Source organism: Stegodyphus dumicola, chromosome 11, assembly GCF_044657685.1.
Source record: "Stegodyphus dumicola isolate Sdum_Otavi_A_Nest chromosome 11, ASM4465768v1".
NCBI classification, from domain to species: domain Eukaryota; kingdom Metazoa; phylum Arthropoda; class Arachnida; order Araneae; family Eresidae; genus Stegodyphus; species Stegodyphus dumicola.
In genome coordinates, this window is record NC_140778.1 from 12001969 (window position 1) to 12022541 (window position 20573).

At 34.5% G+C, this 20573-nt stretch overlaps 1 protein-coding gene across 1 annotated transcript; it reads left to right on the forward strand.

The window, feature by feature from the left end:
* The first annotated feature begins 7016 nt into the window (after nucleotides 1-7016).
* LOC118184153 (zinc finger BED domain-containing protein 5-like) lies at nucleotides 7017-8781 on the forward strand. Its single transcript, XM_085826532.1, has 3 exons — nucleotides 7017-7685; nucleotides 7738-8437; nucleotides 8501-8781. The coding sequence occupies exons 1-3, from the start codon at nucleotides 7017-7019 to the stop codon at nucleotides 8779-8781; spliced, it is 1650 nt and encodes a 549-aa protein (XP_085682658.1).
* Nucleotides 8782-20573: the final 11792 nt, after the last annotated feature.

The window sequence follows — 20573 nt, forward strand, 5'->3', positions numbered from 1 at the left end:
CCGAAACTTAAAATTAGTGTTAATTTTTAACGCAAGGTTTCAACTGGAAATAAAAGAATATTTATTGTTATTTAAAAAGCTCAAGGACTTCAATAAGTAAAGATATGCTTCGAAGAAATTTTTATCTACATCACAAGATTTACATCTTTAATTTGCTAAAAGAATGCTTAGCCTTTTATTCGTCAGCAAATGGACAGATACGTCTTCTAATAGACTTCACTCACAGGGATTCTAAGTAAACGTTCTGCTTAGACTCGAATTCTTTGAAAAAGCAATAGGTAGCACAAAATGGAAGTAGACATATGTCTAAGTATGTATAAAATTATGGAGTTCGTTAGAGTATTCAACACAATTTTTGTGATTCAAAACTAAGTAAAGACTGATCAGAATTAAGGTAAGTAGAGTTTAATTTCTGTGATTCAAAATTAAGGTAATGTTTGATCACATTATGGCTCAGACTGGAGTAGAATGACTGTGAAATATATTATTCCCGTAAATTTAGTTAATATAACTTATAAATATATTAAAACATGAATCATTAGGCACCATGTGTAACGGGAATAAAAAAATAAGTACAAGTATATCTGAAATTTCTTAATTTACTTGGTAGCCGTTAAAAAAATTCAATTTTCGAAAACTTAGGAATTCTCCTGACATTTCAAATTGCTTCGGAGAGAATTTGGAACTTTTTCCCCCCTATAAAATTGTTCTTTTATTTGTTAGATTATCCTTTAGTTCAACTTATTTTAAAGATTACATTAGAATTATGGGCAGGTGGAATTAAAAATAAAGCCATATCACCCTGATATGAACATAGTCCAATAGGAGGTGCATAGGTTGCCACTCAAAAACAGCGTCAATAACGAAGGATCAAAAGAAGGGCGTCCTATTTTATGTACCCAAAGCAAGTATAAATGAGACGTAAGCGAAGCGGAGGGGAAATATCAAGGCCCATTCCCGATGACGTACTTTACAATTGCGCTCAGCATTTAAGGCTGGCCTTTAACTTGAGAGACGGGATCTTTGGCGATCCCAAATGGATTAAAAAGTATTCATTCTGAATGGCTAGATAAAGCAACCCCAATTAAACGCATATAATTATTTACATATCAACACCTTTGACAAACTTAGCTGTCAAAATGGGAAGAAATATGCAGCTTTTCTTTTTCATTTTTTTACACGAAAATGAAAATAAATTTCCAGATTTACGGAAAAAGATATAAGGTTTTCCTCCCGCCTTCTTAGCATGCCTTCGTAGTGTAGTGGTCAGCACGCTCGGCGCGCATTCGAGAGATCCGTGGTTCGAGTCCTAGCGAGGGCATTGCTGTTTTTAATCTCTCCTGCTTTAAAAATATACCTAACGATCCTACAGTGACGACCGAACTAAAAAAGGTGGGGGATGATAATTCTCCACCACCAGTATTTGATCCCCTCATGCCCACTCACCCTCTAAAATGGGAGTATATAAGGTATTTCTTCCACCTTCTTAGCATGCCTTCGAGGTGTAGTGGTCAGCATTCTTGGCGTGTATTCGAGAGGTCCATGGTTCGAGTCCCGGCGGCATATTCCACAAGTGCATATCTATCTAGTCACCGAGAGAGTGTCTTCTAGGATGGAAAAATGGGTATTCAGTACTATTTCTGTCACGTTACATGACTTTTCGTGTGCTTTAAGATTTAAGCAAGATGGTTGAAAATATTTTGCCACACAATCATCTGTACAAAATAATTAAAGCATCGGCGATTTCTTCTGAAATTTTTCATTGCGAAGTTAGATCAAATATAAGGAAATGTGAAGATTTCATTACCTGGTTGAAAGAATTTGAAATAAATATAAATGCATGTTGGACACTCCGCAAAAATATCCATGTGAAATGTTACTTAATAAGTGGTAAATAACATGAAGAAAGAAATATGTAATAAACATCTGAGCCAAAAGCCTATCTTTACATAAAACTATGCATATGAGAAAAATATTTACACCAATTTTAAATATGTAAAAAGAAGTCAGCACTTTTTATTGCAGTTTATATGAAAAGGATGTTTTATAATAATTGCCAATGCAGAATCATTAAAGTGAACTTTACTAATTTGCATTCGTATACATTTAGTGTGTTTAATTTCCCATTTAATAACTGCTCACTCTTAAAATGTACTGGCTGCACAAGAAATACTCATCAAACAGAATGAATTTATCTTGAATATATTCAATTTATTTACATATAATTTTTAATGTTAACAATGGATATAATCAGGTTTTACACAATATGTATTCTGAACCTTACACTTCAAAAATCAAAAGAATGCAAGCACTGAAATAAGAAAATATTAGATTCATTGTAATACTCCCAGCTAAAAAAATAAAAATAAAAAAAAAAAAAAAAATAAATAAATAAATAAATAAATAAATAAAAAAACTATAAACTTGAATTCTCTTGATCCACAGGTGTTAGCAAATGCATAATATCCGAGGCTAACTGAAGCTTGAGTTATTTTCTGAATGTAAAGAGCGATAATATGCCGCGAACATCAATCCAAATGTTAATGCGTGATAAAAATCTCGAAAGTGAACTGCCAGCGATTAATTAAACTCATGAAACGAAAGCACTTTTGAGATTTTCTGCTATTACACCACACATTTATAACTGCGACACAAATGTAAAATAAAACGTAAACAACATACGCTCACATGCAAGAAGATTTAGCGTCACAAGAACAACAGAAGCTCATTGGTACATTTTAGAAACCCTCCCTCAGTGGCTACGCTGATGTGCACTTGTGAAATATACCGGGCATTGCTCATTTTGTCACAACTGCTGCTTCAAAAATGCCTAATGTCTCTACAAACAAATAAAAAATTTTGTATCTTTCTATTCTTCTTACAATCGATATTGGTATTTTCAACAAATCTTCAAATATAATGGACAGATTTGCTATCTGATATTCAATTTAAGGAAAAATTGATATCATGTCTTTGTTGGATTTTATAAATTATGCCTAGGAAGATATAAATATACCTCAAAGCATAGTCACGCGTTATTCTTTGTCATGACTATTCGGCATTATGTATGTGTGTGAGGAAATATTTTCAATAGGGAAGCAAACTAAGAGTAAAGTTAGAACCAGAACAACGAATAAACGTCTTCAGAAGTCCCTGAGAATTTCAACCAATTCGTTCGAACCAGACATTAAAGTATTAGTTTCCCAAATTTAATGTCGAATAGTATCTCAACTTTATAATTTGTTGTAATTACAATCAACATTTACAATGAAATATTATGCGTAAAATGTCAAGTAAAATTTAAAATTAATTCTCCTTCGCTATCCCTATATTCAAAAATCGCAAGTTCATAATGTTATATAATCACGTAAGTATGTTTTTAAGTTATTTCTTGTCATCAGCCGTCATTAGTATTAGGCAGTGACGGCTCGCCGAATTAAACAAGTAAATGAGAGATTCATTTATATTTTATACATCTGCGATGCGCTTTCTTATATAAAGTACGCATTAAGCAAATTAGAAATATCGCAGTCAAATGCGTACATTTCTCTCTTAGAAGGGGAGTTCAAAAATTTCTTTCAGAAGACCGGAGAATTGTCAATGAAATATACGCAAGTAATCTGATTTGCTTATTTCGAAGCTCATAAGTTAGCACTAATGTTCAAAATTATATCCCGAAATAAAATATCTTGTTTCAGTGCGGTCCTCGGTGGATAAATGCTTACACTTGTTGCTTAAATCATCAAACAGATAAGCGAATGTTTGCTGTAACTGCTGAATGCCTGTATTCAAGGGAATGTCCGAGTATGGTTTCGGTCCGTTTGATTATTTGCTAGGGTAAATATGCAGTTTCGTGTATTATTAGAGTAGGTGAAAAATTAAATATTTTGTCTTTTTTTGCTTATAGAAGCGAACCCACCAGCAGCAGAGGTTTAAAACTGCTGAACACTGGTAGTTATATCCAGGTCGAATCGCAGAAAGATACAGGACCGATTTTTATGAAGATACAATGTACGAACTTTGCTAACAAATCTATATAAAAACCTTTCACGTTAGACTTACAATACGTTTTAAGATTTGAATGTTTAACAGAAAGCCTAAATTGTTATTCAAATATTTCAATTGACAACACCTTTCTGCGGAGCTTCATAACAGCTATCTTGAGTGAAATCTCAACGAATGCATGCTTAGATAGAAATTACAGAGGTTTTTTAAAATTGTTTTTATTTTAAGTCAAATATTGAATCCTGAACGCACACGCAATAAATCAAATTTTCTAATTAAGCTCCTAAATAGCTTTGCACTGAACAGTACCACGAAAAAATAAAACAGCAAAAACTCAATCTAAACAAAAGCCACCGCTCTTACTAAACTATGCAAAGCAGTTTCATTTAACATTCCATCATTTTCGGCAGACCATTTTATGTGTAATTTTCTGAAAATTTAAAACTTATATAGAGCAAGAATATAGGAAAAAACTAATGAGTAACAAATTGGTTATAAGATTTTTTTCATGATAAATATAATCTCAAACCATAAATATAATTTTAAAAATCCTTGGCATTACCGAATGTAACTTGTTCCCATGTTAGATGCATTTTATGAAGAAATACATTTTTTTTTTTTAATTTGAAGACCAAATTTCCAAACTATTTGGCAGTTCGACCTGTATATGCTGCATTCATTTGCTTAAACGTTAGTATCTGATGCCCCTTTACTAACTCTGATAACTCTTCAAGAAAATCTCTATTTTCTTGAAAAGTTATCAGAGTGAGGAAATAATGCCAGGGTGTACACAAAGCAGGTTTCGTAAAAATCCAAATAAGTGTTGAATAAGCCATTCTTGTTATTTATAATCGAAAATAAAACACAAATATCAAACGACGACTTGTTACATAAAATAGTTGTTGTTGTTACTAATCACGCTTGTCAGAATGAGATCAAGCCCACGAAAGCCATCGTGGCAAGAATTCAAGATTGCACCTGTCTTTGGCTAGAATCATCTTAACAGGCGACTCTACGACTTTGCTCAGTTCGGTGCCTAATTTTGAGCGCGACTACCCCTGGGAGACCTGTCGGACGGTCTCCTTCCAGTCTTCCACTAGATGCAACCTATAGAGAGGACTTTCCGCTCGCTCGGATATTTGCAATGCTCTCGTACCGCAGGTACAATATTCTTTTACAAACATTCATATTTTCTCCTGGATTCGAACCCGGGTCCTTCGGTGTGGCAGTCAGCGTCGCTAACAAGTATTCCTGCTGGAATGTATCAAATCCTGGATGATGGTCACAGAGAATACTCTTCCTGCGAAATTATCGCATGACTGTGTAATTCAATATCAATAATACTGATCGATACTGGAATTCTGTAATTTAGGAAATATCTTTTACTTACATGAAATAGTGGCTAATCTTTGGAATATGGTAACAGGTAGTTTGGCGACATTTTGGTAAGGCGATAAAGGTTACTAGCTAGGATTTTAGCAGTGTACATGGATAAAGTCAAGAGTGTGCGCAATGCCATTTTTGTGCAATTCTGGGATGTTTTTTAAGTAAAAATAGGTCGACGTGTACATGGATGATACCGTGTACGTGCAATTCTTAAAAACGCGGCAAGCAGTGGGTGATTCTGCACTTTCTCCCAATTTCGCACCTAATCTTCGTCCTGATTAAGCATTTTTGTTCCATAAAAGTTCTAGTATAAGCGTAATTCGGCTAGCAGATTGTTGGAAAAAATGTGAGTTAAAAATAAAAAAATGCCTTTACTTCGTGAAAACAAAATGGCATCAAAAACAAAACTAGCCGGTTGCTGTAGCAGGGTTGGTCGCCAAATTTTCGCCAAAACCCGCCAAGTTACCATAATCCAAATATTAACCGAAATAGTTAATCACGAAAGTTTGGTGTATTTAATTATGGCAAAGCACACTAGGGCTATATGCCTAAGAGGAGGGATGCCTTCGTGGAGGACTTTCTAAGGGAAACTAGATCGCATACACGTTACACATGGAGAAAATCACGAAAACGCCCATGCAGCCAGCCCGTTCGCGGGATTCGAACCTCGAACCGAACTACTAGTGTTCAGCGTCTTTACCGCTGGTGGGCCACGAAAGTTTGAATAAGATTCATTAAATAGTTATGCTACGTTTCCTGTGAAATCTTCAAGTTAAACTGACAATTTTTGGTTCAGCTGTCTATTAATGAACAAATTTTAAATTGTATTCTTATAAAAACTAGCTCTCTTTAATAACTCGAAATTTAAAAGATCTTACACCTTATGCATATTACATGGTTTATATTTATTTAATTTAAAATTAAAGATTGGAAGAAAAAATTATATCCTAGGTAAAATTTTACAAGAATTTAAAAATAAAAGATAGGGAAATATTAAATTTTAGAACAAAGTAAAATATAAACTGAAATTTTAAAATATACTTAATAAATGGTATTATATATTATTACTATATTGGTATGGTTTATTTGATTACGGCAAAGCATTCGAAGGGTATCAGCATTCTGCATTAGGAGAGTATTGCATCCTGGAGGACTTTCTAAGGGGAGCTTGCTCGTATATATGTCATACATGGGGAAAGCCACGAGAAAAACCATGCAGAGAGGGACGTTCGCCAGGATTTAAAACATCCATCGTACTACCAGCGTTCACACTTGTGCGCTCGTGGGTCTAGGAACATTCGTCACCTCTTCAATATTGCTTAATTAGTTTATGTCAGCGGTTCCCAACCGCTGTTCCGCGGCACACCAGTGTGCCGTCTGAAGCACTGTGGTGTGCCGCCGGGTCTGGGTGTCACGGTGCTGTTCGCCCGCTATAACTCCTTCCCGTCACTCCCCCCGCCAGTGTCATAGGTGGTCACGGCGCTGTGCAGTGCTATAACTCCTCCCCCTGCCAATCTTGACAAGTGTCCGCCGTGTCCCCGCCCCCATGAGACGCAGGCAGACGCCTCACACAGTGTCAGAGACACAACGGCTGCTGTGAGGAGAGAGACACTGATACTGCAGTGATGGACAAGTGTTTAAAAAGGAAAGAACTGGACTCTGAACAAAATCTGGAGCCAGATGAGAGCCCGAGTATGAGTGGGGGTCAAAAGAAAGCAAAGATAGTTAAATTCTCTGGCGCAAGGCAATATAGCGAAAGCTATATTTCAGTTGGATTTACTTTCACTGGAGATGAACACAAACCAACTCCACTGTGCGTGGTGTGTGGTGAAAAGCTAGCTAACAGTGCTATGGTCCCAAGCAAACTTAAACGCCCTCTCCAAACGAAACACCCTTTGCTTCAAAACAAGAATGTGGACTATTTTGTTCGCCTGCGTGACAACATGGAGAAACAGGCAACTTTTATGAGAAAAACAACAAAGGTAAATGAAAGAGCTCTTAAAGCTAGCTATCAAGTTGCTGAACTTATAGCCAAGACAAAAAAGTCGCACACTGTGGCAGAGACATTAATACTTCCTGCCTGCAAAGCTATTGTAGAGGAGATGCTCGGACCTGAAGCAGCAAAGGAAATAGCCAAAGTCCCTCTCTCAAACAACACAATTTCCAGGCGTATTAATGACATGTCTGCAGACATCGAAAGTGTGATTTTGGAAAAGATCCGTATCAGTGAGAAATTTGCATTGCAACTTGACGAGTCTACTGATATCAGTGGACATGCTCAACTCTTAGCTAATGTGCGTTTTGTTGATGGTGATGCAATTACAGAAAACTTCTTTTTTTTTCAAGGTATTGCCAGAAAAAACAACAGAAGAAGAAATTTTTCGGGTCACATCAGAATACCTTGAACAAGGAGGACTTAAGTGGGAAAACTGCACAAGTGTCTGCACCGATGGAGCTGCAGCCATGGTCGGGCGCACCAAAGGCTTTGTAAGCAGAGTGAAGGAAAGAAATCCAGATGTGATTATTACGCATTGTTTTTTACACCGCGAGGCCCTCGTAGCCAAGACTTTACCATCAGCCTTAGTTCATGTGTTGGATGATGTTGTGCGCATGGTAAACATTGTAAAGTCACGACCCATGAAAAGTCGCATATTTACAGCTTTGTGTGAGGAGATGGGAGCAAAGCATAAAACCTTGCTGTTTCATACGGAGGTCCGGTGGTTGTCGCGTGGCAAGGTCTTGGTTCGTGTGTATGAGCTGCGGGAGGAACTTAAAGTGTTTCTGACAAATGAGGGGTCAGATTACGCAAAGCAGCTTGCAAGTGATGAGTGGTGTGCAAGGCTGGCATACCTGGCAGATATATTTCATCATCTGAATGAATTGAACACCCGAATGCAAGGCCGAAATCAAAACCTGCTTACAAGTACAGATAAAATAAATGGATTCCGTTCAAAGGTGCAACTCTGGCATCAACACGTGAAAAGTGGCAATCTTGAAATGTTCCCACTCACCATGCAATGGCAAGGTGTTCACACTGCTGCACTGTGTGAGATAATAGTTAAGCATTTAAAAACTCTTGAGGAGAAGTTGTCATTTTATTTCTCTTCAGTCTCCACTGAATGCCTTGACTGGGTTAGGGACCCTTATAGCTCAGCATCAGTCGTTGGAAAGGAAATGACTTTACAGAAGCAGGAGGAACTAATTGAACTGAGACAAAATCGTGGTTGCAAGCTAAGATTTGCTGATCTACCTTTGGACAGTTTTTGGTTGGATACTGCCAAGGAGTTCCCCCTTCTGGCAAACAAAGCTATTTTGACATTGCTCCCTTTTACCACTACATATCTGTGTGAGATTAGCTTTTCAAGCATGATTGCTATGAAAACCAAATAGAGAAAGAGACTGAGAACTGTTGACGAAGAGCTACGTGTGTGTCTTTCTTCGATTCCAGCCAGAATATCAGCTTTGTGTTCGGCCAAACAGGCCCAGGTTTCGCACTAAAAGTATTTTATAATTTTCACTATTCTGTTTACTTAATATTTCATAATAAAGTAATTATAAAATAATTTTTTGTGCTTATTTGATTCCTATTCAAGAGAATTACTTTATTATAGTCAATATAGGCACAGAGTTAATTTTTTAACATTTTCTAATGGTGGTGTGCCTCGTGATTTTTTTCCCCGCGACAAGTGTGCCTTGGCCAAAAAAGGTTGGGAAACGCTGGTTTATGTAATCTAATGTCCAAATTAGCTTTTTTCTTTTTCATGGCCACTTTTATCTTCAAAGGGAATTACTTTTATTTTACTTCTGACATTTCATTTCTTTCCATATAAGACCTTTACATGTTATTTAACGTTTCTCTTTTTTTAAAAATTTGTTTTATGTGTTAGTATTTGAACAAAAGGAATCTGATTATCTTTCAAATCGCTACGTATAAAGTCAGCATCATTGACAAATTATGCGTGTTATTATTTTTTTTTTTTCCTAATTTTAATATTCCCTGGGTCAGGCTTTTTTTAACGAACTCTCATTGGTTTCCGAACAGTTTTAGCTGTCTATAATACTGTTTCAAAGTTACACATTATGTCCCTTGTTCAACAGTTGCTACAATATTAAATCAAACATTAGAAATATAGTGATATTAGTGATGTTCAGATTTCTAGAAAAGAAACTTGTATTTGGATTGCGTCTGCGCAATTGAATTACGCAAAGGAAAATACCACGAGTTTTGGAAGCCCATTTACCAAAAATCTTTAAAATCCTCAAAGCGAATTTTAAAAAATGCAATTTCTTCTGGATATTGTAAAAATTTCAATATTTCCAATTTCAAATACAAAAGATTTGAAACTGGAATAGACTTGAACGTTGTAAATTCAGAATTCAGTTTTTGTTCAAAAATTCCTAGTGATTCGTTCTCCAGATCTCAACGTTCGACTTCATTCAGTGAATAAGGATAAAAAAATTCTGAATTATGAAACTTCGTTTTATTCGCATGATGCATTAGTAGTTTAATGTACAAGTTCATTGCAAAATATTATTAAATCCCTTTTAATTTCTGTAACAAATGAAAAGCACTTTGAAGAAATAAAAAAACATTTCCTATCTTGTGAATATTCAATTCTTGTGACTCTTCCCATGTAACAATCGGCGAATACCAGTAACCACTGCTGGGCATAGTTGCTCTAATCTGGATTCAAATCCCGGAGAACTGACATTATATTTGTTCATTTTCATCGTTTGCTGATATGTAACGTGAAAAGTAGCCAGCATTTTCTAGACCTTTCAGCAAGAGAACATTATTTCCCGTAGGTCTCTTAATAAAAAACAAATAATCCGATACAATGATTGTTACATGCAAAGAACCAAGATCTTTATTACAAGTTATAGACTTACAATTTTAGAAACACATAACAAACTCAAAGAATGAAAACACAATGTTCGAAAATAAATCATGTTTTGATTGAAAACAATGCGAAAAAAAATTAATTTAAAATAATTTCAATATAATTAACTTTACGTTGAAAATGAGATTTCAGAAAAAGATCTTATCACCACAGGAAAACGAATTACTTATTTGCAATCATGCAAACTTCAGACAGGATGATTGCGCAGTGAAGAAAAAATTATTTGCCGCATACTTTTGACAGTTTTTTTTTTTTTTTTAAGAAATAATATGTCGTTACACATGGCTTTATTGGAAAGATCAATCCAAACATATAAAAGAGCTCTATCCCACATGAACAATGATAAATATTTTTTTTAAAAGAACAAACTGGAGAAATAATATATTCTAAAGAATTCTTCTGGATATTCGTGCGGCTGGCATAATCTCACATTCACATTCTACTTTATGACATATTTAGTCATTCATAAGAAACATTAAAAGATTCATTTCAGTTTATACGGTAACTATGTTGCACCTTCTTTGTTGCATCGCTTAGGTATTTTCTTATTTGAATAGGACACTCAAGGCAAAATCTAGTCTGACACCATTCTTATGGACCAAGACGATAGAAAAGGCCCAAGGACTTGCTGAACGTGCGATAACTTGGTTTTCTTTAATGTCCTTTAAAAGGTTTCTTCCCTCTTCTTATTTTAGCAATCGGTAGACGTCTTGGATCTTGATTCCTTGTATTGGAGATGGTTCCTGTATGCTGTATGAGATTATCCCTATCCTGAGTCAAACTGGCTTGACTTAGACCAGAAGATTAGGGCGAAGAGACATCTTGGACATTCTTGAGGGACACTCTCTACAACACTCTTCTCTTCAGCGCTAAATTATGCATTCTGGAATAACTCTGACATTAGGCTCTCCGAATACACAGAATTTGAAGGGCTATTGGTTCTTTTAAAGCAGGTGACTGGGGTAAACGCTAAAATTACTTCGCCTTCCTAATGACATTCGCCTTATCACATACGTTAACAAATCACACCGGGATCACGTTCTTCGCAAAGTAGACTAGTGCCGAGGCTACTGGTACTCATTTCGCGCTGTTACAGTTTTTAGGAAATTTCTATTTTCAGCTACGGATCCAGTGTAATAAAAATTATGTTTCTGCCGGTACTGTGATATCGTCTTCAGCTATTATTTGGTGGGCCGATAAGTTATAGTCAGAGTTATGGTCTCAGGGGCAGAATGCGTTTCGTTATTTTTAAAGTACAAGGAAAAATCGTACTTCCATGGAATGTCTAATCCGATTTTATAAGGGTCTGTAATGGTTGTTACATATCTCTTGTAATGGGACGCATCTCTTCTAGGCATAATATTGAGGTATAATTTTCCATCAATGTCGATTTTATCCTCAGACACATTCTCAAGGCTAATGCAGGCTTTATGTGAGTCCATATGAGTTTAACTTCCAACTGTAAACTAATTCATTGCGGATGATAGTAACAACGGCTTCAGTATCAATGATCGTATTGCATACACTATCTCTGGGTCCCAGATGCCATCGATGAAGATCTTTAAGGACATGATTTCCGTTATTTCTGATGGGCAGTCAGAAAAGGCGAGATGAAATAGCCTTTCAACATCCGTTGTGATCTCTTTCAATGCTTCCCTGGGCCTCTGCTGACCAAATTTTAAATATAGTCTGCTATAGACTTTTAAACACTTCTCGCCAAGCCGCAAACAGAGGCTTCAAAATGTAGCCTCTGTTTCTCAAATGAAATCGCCGGTTCGAACCTCAATTCTGACAAAAATAATTGTTGCATGCGTACGTGTTCGTTATAGATTGAATACACATAAAACCATGATAGCTTGACATTAGTCAAAGAAACATTTTACACTTCTAGAAATTTCTACAAAAGCACTGATAGACCTCTTCTCAGTATCACAAAGCAGGATCAGTAGTTACACTCGAAACTGCTAAAAACGTGAAACACCACGCAGTGCAAATCGAATCTAAAAGACAATGCTCTGTCGCATATCTGAAAACTGAAAAGTTACTCTGAACTAACAACTTAGAAACTGATGCTCTCCCGTGCCTAGTACAGATTTTACCCGACAGCAGCTCTAGTACCTTCCATTTCTCGAAATTACTGGAAGAGATATGAGGGCCGGGTAGAATTACAATTACATTTAAGAGTCAATTAGAGTAATTCCATTAAAATGTCAGTTACAATTAGGGACTAGAAAAACATTTCACCAAATTTTAGCCATGTCTGGTGACTTTGTGCTATTTCTTGACAAATTTGTGTACATTGTGTACAACATTCTTGAAAATGATTACCAAAAAAAAAAAAAACTGTTAAGAAGAAAATAAAAAACTAATTAGTAATCAGTTTGAATACTTTTTTTTCAGAAAGTTTACATGTAAAATATTATCGCTGCATACGCATGAGGAAGACACACATCAAATGCTTTCTCTACATTGGACCTTTCTTCAATACGATCACATCCATTACATGTTCATCCATTCTATCTTCTAGATAATTTTATAACATCATTTCAATCTTTAATGCCTGGAATTAGTTATCAAATTGTACTTCGTATCAGCTGATAATGCATTCCGGAAAATTACATAGCTGAACGTACGAAGGGGATTTTGTAACAAGCCATTGCATTTATAAACGATAATGTTGAAAGCTCCACGAGTAGTATTAAGTGCAAAACTACTGTACTGATTGTGTACGAACAAGGAAGGACTATTTTGCTGAAAAGAGCCTTTTCCAAAATTTATAAAATTTCTAGCGGATCAATCGTATTTCCAGAGGCTTTCTCATCCTGCCAGATTTGATTTCTTCAATTTATCATTGATGCTGCTGTATCAGCTTAAATTCAGTTTTTAAAAATTTTTTGAATCAAAGAACATGATTCATTTAGTCGCACATCTTTATTTTATTATTTATTTTATTAAGTGCTGTAGAATATTTGAAATTACTTCTTTTAAGAGAACAATTTACTTTTTCTGCAAAAAACAGTAAAAAAAGTTAATCAGATTAATCGATTATAACCACACTGTGCTCTCTATCCGTGGCATAAATTGGGCATTTCATGCAAGCCGTTGTAATGAAACTGGTTCCAAACTGGTTAGAAAAATACCTAAACGTATAAGCAAAATATCAGTTCACTGAGATTTGAATCTGGTTAAACTACCATAGCCTGCCGTGGTATCTACTCGCCGAAATTTGCAAGGAAAAATGTATTAATTAACGTTTCAAAATATTGTTCCAGTTTGTACCAATATTTGTTCAAAATATTCTTATTTGTTGAATTGCAGAGACAATGCATGTTTAATTTGATATTGTTAAGATATTGTCTACCGAATCCATGATGGAGTATGCGAAAAAAGCTTGGTCTTAAAAATCAATTTTCTTAAATTACAAGTCTGTAATTACAGAGACAGAATCGTTTGTAGAGTTTTGAAAAGAAACTTTCAATCATGATGTTAGAAGTATCTACTGCAATTCGTAACATTCATATATTCAAAACTTGATTGATTTTATTAAAGTCGCGAAGGAGTTCGTTTCCGGGGTAATGACGTTAGACACCAGGGTGCCTGAGGGCAAGACCCTACTCCTATTCGAATACAATTAAAAATTGAGAATAGATTCCAATATTAACTTAGATAAAGAATCTTAAAACTTTTTATACTAATAGTTTAGGTAAATATGACAATGTAATCAAAAATGCAAAATTTATAGAGAAGAACGTCTAACGCATGGAAAGCTGCTCAGCTGGTATATAAAGTATCAACCACTCAATGCCAATAAAAGAGCTTACTGCACGCAAAATAATTAATTTAATACAATACAATGTAATGAAATAATAGATTCGATACAGGTGCAATAAATATATGTAAGTTTCAGCCACAATACTGCGATTTAAAATTGCCAGCTGCCTCCTATTGTTTTCAGTGCTGCAATAATTATAATTATAAATTCTTATTTCTGAATCAGGAATGCTTCTCATTTTGATATGAAAATGTTTGGAAGGATGGCTGTAGAATGTGCGAAGCTGTTCACTTTTTAACTTTTCATGAATAGCAATGTTATGCACATGCTATGGTACCTCTGCTCCTCAAAAATTTTATTAAAACTCTATTTTATTAATTCCTATATTTTTCTTTCTTGAAATATTTAATTTATAATATATTTGGCGGAGAACAGAGTTCTGCGCTGTTTGTAATGTGTTTCTAAAGGATTTACACCACTAGGTGCAGTAATCACTATTTCAATAACGTTTGACATTTTTTAACTAAAATGCCGAAATTTGCCTGCGATGAAAACATAGAAAGTTCTATTAGAAATTTCAATTTATATTTAGGAAAAATTTAAACAGGCTTGATTGATAAATCATTGCGTTTAGTGAGTAAATTAATACCTGAATGAAAGGTAACTGTGTTTTATATCTAGGCTAACTTCAGTTTCTGTAAAGACTTCCAAAATTGCCACTTGCTAATTGTATGTCAAAAGAAAACCGTGCTGTTTTAAGCATATTTTTTTTAAAAAGAACTCTAAATTAGAATTCTGAATTTCCTTCAATTTCAATTTAAACGAAGAGTCGTCACTCACATTACAGATCAAAGTTCCAAAGTATATCGCGACCACAATTTTAAGGATAACGTAACCATAATAATCTATTTTTTGTTTCATAACCACCGCTTTGCTTCAAAGAAACATCGCAGTATTATTTAAGTTATATTTGGTCATCTTTCTGCGCCGTATACTCATTTTCGAAGTAGTTTCTTACAGTTATGTACTGCAAAACGGAAAACTGGTGGTCAGCTACTTTTCGTATTAAGTGTCACATTTGATAAGTTAATTCTTCGTATCAAAGTTTGTTTCGAAAAGTTCGATTTCAAATTTTACATCCAAACTGCAATTGCATACCTTGAGTTAAAATTCAAAGAATAAATTTGCCCAGTTTTGAATTCACGAAATAATGTAAGCTTGCTTCTGTTTCATTAAATATTAATAATTAAAATTAATATATTGCATCTTACATATATCTATAACTATATCTATCTATATAGATATAGATATATATGTCTTATGTATATATATATGCATATGTATTTTATTTTGTGCAGCAGTGGCAAAATTTTTCTTTTAAACTGCCGAGTTTGTTGATTAAATTATAAAATTCTACTTTCCTTTTAAATTGCTGACAAAAATATATTAAAAAATTAAACAAAATTCCATTAATTTGTCAAAAAGCATAAACTAAATTAAAAAGGACAATCAATTTAGAATTCGGGCTTCTAAGCGCACATGTTTGAGTGGAGGATGAAGTTCTCAATTTGGTGGCCCTAAGGGCCTTAATTTTTTTGGAAGCTCGTGGAACATACATGCCGATTCTCTATTTTTTAAAAACAGAGACTTCTGGTTTGTGCGGCTGCCCGCCTAGAATAATTAGTATAAAAATATAAAAAGGAAGTAATTAATAGTTCTTCGAAGGTTAATGAAATAAGCTGCGGAATACGTCTTTCCTCCTTAAAGTAAAATTTAATGTCTTCTTTTCTAAAGAGTAAAATGTTACATTGTTTTTACATTACAATACTTTTAACACAGTTTAACTGCGTACGTTTTGAAGATATTAAAGTCTGCTTTTAGGAAATGCAAAATTGACACATGTTGCAAATTGTCCTGCGATAGGTGTCCGGTGGTGTATTTAATTATGGCAAAGCCCACTAGGGATTTCTGCCTAATGGGAGGGATGCCTTCGTGGAGGACTTTCTAAGGGAAACTGGCTCGTATACATGTTACACATGGGGAAAACCACGAAAACACCCGTGCAGACAGCCCGTTCGCGGGATTCGAACCTCGGACAGAACTACCAGTGTTCAGCGACTTTCCTACTCGGCCGCTGGTGGACCTAGTCCTGCGATAGATGTTCGGAAAATGTTTAACTGAAGAAACATAAAGTCTTTGTGTATAACAATCTGAAGTCCAATACTTTAGGTAAGTCATTACTAAAGGTAATATGTTGAGTAATGATTTGAGTGAATGAAGTTGGAATGATGTCGATATTAGAATTTAAAACAAGTAGACTGTATCTGAAAGTAAATCACAGAATAACTATTTCTAGAATTTAGTAAAGAATGTCAAATACGAGCCTATTGTAGAAGTATTCTTTCCCTTTTCCCATTATTAGAAATTGTAAATGTGTTTCATTTATTATAGTACTTACCTTTCAAGAGAAATCTAATTACGATACGATGTTTTACTATATTTGTACTATATTTTAATTTTTTGGGTTTCCCTCCCCAAGAAAGTGGGAGCCCTAAGCTATAGCTTGCGTAGCTTATACGTAAGTCTTGCATTGTTGATATTCGGATTGATGTTCGCTGCATATTATCTCTTTACATCGAGAAAATTACTCAAGGTGCAATTAGCCTCGAATATAATACCTGTGGATTAAGAGAATTCTAGTACATATATATATATTACTATACTGTTACTAAAAAAATGGGCCTATTTCCTGCCTTTAGACTGTCTACTAGCTCTTGGACAGCGAAAATGCCTTTTTCCTTTCTTAAATTCTTAATCATTGCGACACGACAATTAGCCAGAAATTAATTAATTTCCATTCACTAGTATTTTTAAAAAAATCTTCACAGACGGTCTCTCTCAGATAAGAACTCCACAAAATACATCCCTCAAGAATTCCAAGTCCCACCCACTACCATAAATTTCTTCACCCAAGTCTTACCGACTGATATAATTCAAAGCCCCTACTGCCGCTAAGAATACACCCTACACTTCTGAGTCAGACACGAAGAGAACACATTGCCAACACCCCCACTAGAAAGAATGTAAGTTACTTAATACCTTTCTGGCCTTTATATCTTCATGTACATTCACTGATCTTATTTATATTATTTTCTATTTTATTTTTATATTATTTTTATATTATTTTTATGTTCTCTTTGATTTGTTTTTACAAAGTTTGCATTATTTATCTTTTTTATAATCTTCTATGTTTATTTCAACTTTACTTTGATTTCGATTTCATAATGACAATTTCCAATGTTTTATTTCTACAAATAATATAGTACTCAAATACATAAAGATGATAGTGTCGGGGACGGTTACTCGAGTTTTACAGGATTTCTCTACAGTAATTGATTTTTACTCCAAATTGAATTGACTAAAATGCTTCATGAGAATAAGTTGAGTAACAACTATTCGCGGAAATATTTGGCCTGACTAGAATTGCCGGTTTGGCTTTAACTTATAACTCGAGTAAAGACGAAACACTTTCATATTTACGTATTTTTATCAATTATTGATCATTGAACGGGAGTTGGTTTGTTCCCCTTGAAAAGTCAACTAATTTCCGATCAATGACAATAATTACATGTTTTAATTTTTACTTTTACAATTGTAATATTATTCTTCGTGATGATTTAACTCCAGTCTCCGTTAAAACATTATTAACATTTTGCTTTCAAATTACTTCAAAACATCTTTCAAAATATAACTTACCAGTATGGATACACACTTTTAAAATAATTCTACTTTAATTAAACTTAGGAGATAATATAATCAATTAATCAATACTGTTTAGGAAATAAATTATATATATATATATATATATATATATATATATATGTGTGTGTGTGTGTGTGTGTATTAGAATTCTCTTAATATATATATATGTATGGACTAAAGAAATATTGATTATATTATCTCCTAAGATTAATTTTTGTAGAATTATCAAAAACGAGTGAATCCATAGTTAGTAAGTTAAATTCTGAAAATTGTTTTAAAGTTACTTGAATGCAAATTCTTATCAATGTTTAACGGGGACTTGAATTAAATCATGAATAACAAAATTTCAATTGTAAAAGAAATTAAATTAAAAGCAAGTAATTAAATTAAAAGGCAGTAATCATTGCCATTCATCGGAAATTAGTTGACGTTTCAAGGGGAACAAATCAACTCCCGTTCAATGAACAATAATTAAGAAATAAATACGAAGCTGTTTCGTCATTTACTCAAGTAATAAGGCGATGCCAAACTGGCAATCTAAGTTAGGCCAAATATTTCTGTGAATTGAAGGGATCAAGAACCAATGCAAAAGGAACCAAAGGAGATAATATAATCAATATTTCTTTAGTAAATAAGTAAATTATTATTAACTTACTTTGCAGTAACTCGATTTCGCCCTAAGTGAATTTAAAATCATACATTATATATATATATATATATATGTATGCACACACACACACACACACACATATATATACGTATATATATTTGTACACACACACACACACACACACACACATATATATATATATATATATGTACACATATTTCCTTTGAGCTGAGAAGGACTGGAAGTGTTACAATGAATCTAGCATTTTCTTATTTCAGTGCTTGCATTAATTTGATTTTGGAACTAACACAAAACACATACTGTGTATGATCTGATTATATGTATTGTAACATTCAAAGTTATATACAAATAAAGTAAGTAAATCCTTTGTGAATAAGATAAATTCGTTCTGTTTGAAGAGTATTTTTTGTGCGGACAATGAGTTTTAAGACAATTTAAGAGTGAAGATTTATTAAATGTGAAATTTAACGTACTAAATGTATAGGAATGCAAAAGAATATTCATGCCAAATTTAATATGACAGTAGTACCGCAATTTTTACCTTAGTAATCTGAAAGTTCGTTAGACTGTAGTTTTCAGTCTTGGCATGATTTTTAAGATGCATGCAAGTATATAGAGAGAGTTTCTTGCAAGTGTTGCGACAAACGTCTAGGGGAGATAGGGCGCATGATAAGGATTAAGAATTCCATAGGAACACATGCCCGGAAATGTCAGGGGTAAGTGGTAAAGTGGTAGAAGATGGGAAAAGAAACAAGAATGATAAATTTTGAAACATTTAATTGGATATGAATACAAATAGTGTACGATAACTTGAATATTACAACAGACGCTCGAAGTTTGCACCATCAGACGCCAAACATGCCTGACACCGACGGAATTTTTATTGCCGGACGTGTTCAAACACACCGGTAGTTTCTTTGATTGTAGCAGCTGCGCAGGCGAGTCTTACCACGAGATCCATTTCAGACACAACAGGATCGTGATACACGACACTTTTGATGGCGTCCTACTAAAAGAAATCAAGGCTCGATAAATCCGGTGAGTGTGGGGGACAAGAAAGGTGTCCACCACGCCAAATCCATTGATGCAGGAATGATCTGTTCAAATAGCTGCGAACGGCCAGAAATGAGTGCACTTCTTAATGACCCGTAGTTGCACAAATGTTTATGCAGACGCGCAAACAAACTGTGGTATAGATGATGTCTGTCGGCGAAGCGTTCTCGATAAATGCGTGCAGCGGTTGGTCTGATACCCTCAGCTATTCCATACACTAAGTGCATGTCTGTAAGCTCCCTGTTCGTATAGCGTTCAATGCTCTTCGTATGGTACATACCTCTCGAATTAGGCAATACTCACTTTCCGTTAGCATTCTCCTGTACAGCACTCCGCCCTTCCTGGCGGAAATTAACGTTTCTACAAATAAACGGAATGAAAAATACATTCTCTGGTCGCCTAAGATTGCTTCGACGGCCTCTAGGTCCAACTTGCAAGACAGGTATTCCGTCGGTAATCGAGAATATAGTATAACATTTTACGGGATAAGAATGCAAATTCCGTGCTATTTTCATATAATGCATTCATGTTGTCCGATTTATCATGTCTGAACTTATAATATTATAGTAAAATTAATGGCAGTACTAATTATTCCTTGAAAAATAAGGCCTCTTGCCACAATCTTGATACCTAAATTCAAATGGATAATTTAAACGTGGCCAGAGAAGAAATATTTCCATTTTAGAAAAAAACTGGTTTATGGGTTTCTTATTTTATGGTTTATGGGTTTTTTAAATACATAGGTTTTCCAATGTTCCAATGTTTTAAACACATAGGTTTTCCAATATTATGATGTAATAACATATTAATAATTAGTCAAATGCAGTTTAGGTGGCTTCATATCACGCACACGGTATTTTTAACTCGGCGTTTCAGCAAAAACAGAATATTGTTTATTTAAGCGATAATAAACAACACGCAGTAGCATTTTGTTATTGTATATTATTTTTCATCACCACTTACGAGCTGAAGATTAGACTAATTAATTAATTTTGATCTGACTTAAATTATTCGTATTGTTGTTTTTTAGGAATGATTTTTGCTGTAGGAATGATTTCCGAAA

Bases quoted from the DNA above. Each gene is read 5' to 3' on its own strand.
- LOC118184153 (XM_085826532.1), top strand. From the start codon at position 7,017: ATGGACAAGTGTTTAAAAAGGAAAGAACTGGACTCTGAACAAAATCTG. The intron at 7,686-7,737 runs GTGCGTTTTGTT...TTTTTTTTCAAG, and splicing joins ATGCTCAACTCTTAGCTAAT to GTATTGCCAGAAAAAACAAC. The intron at 8,438-8,500 runs GTGAGATAATAG...ATTTCTCTTCAG, and splicing joins TGTTCACACTGCTGCACTGT to TCTCCACTGAATGCCTTGAC.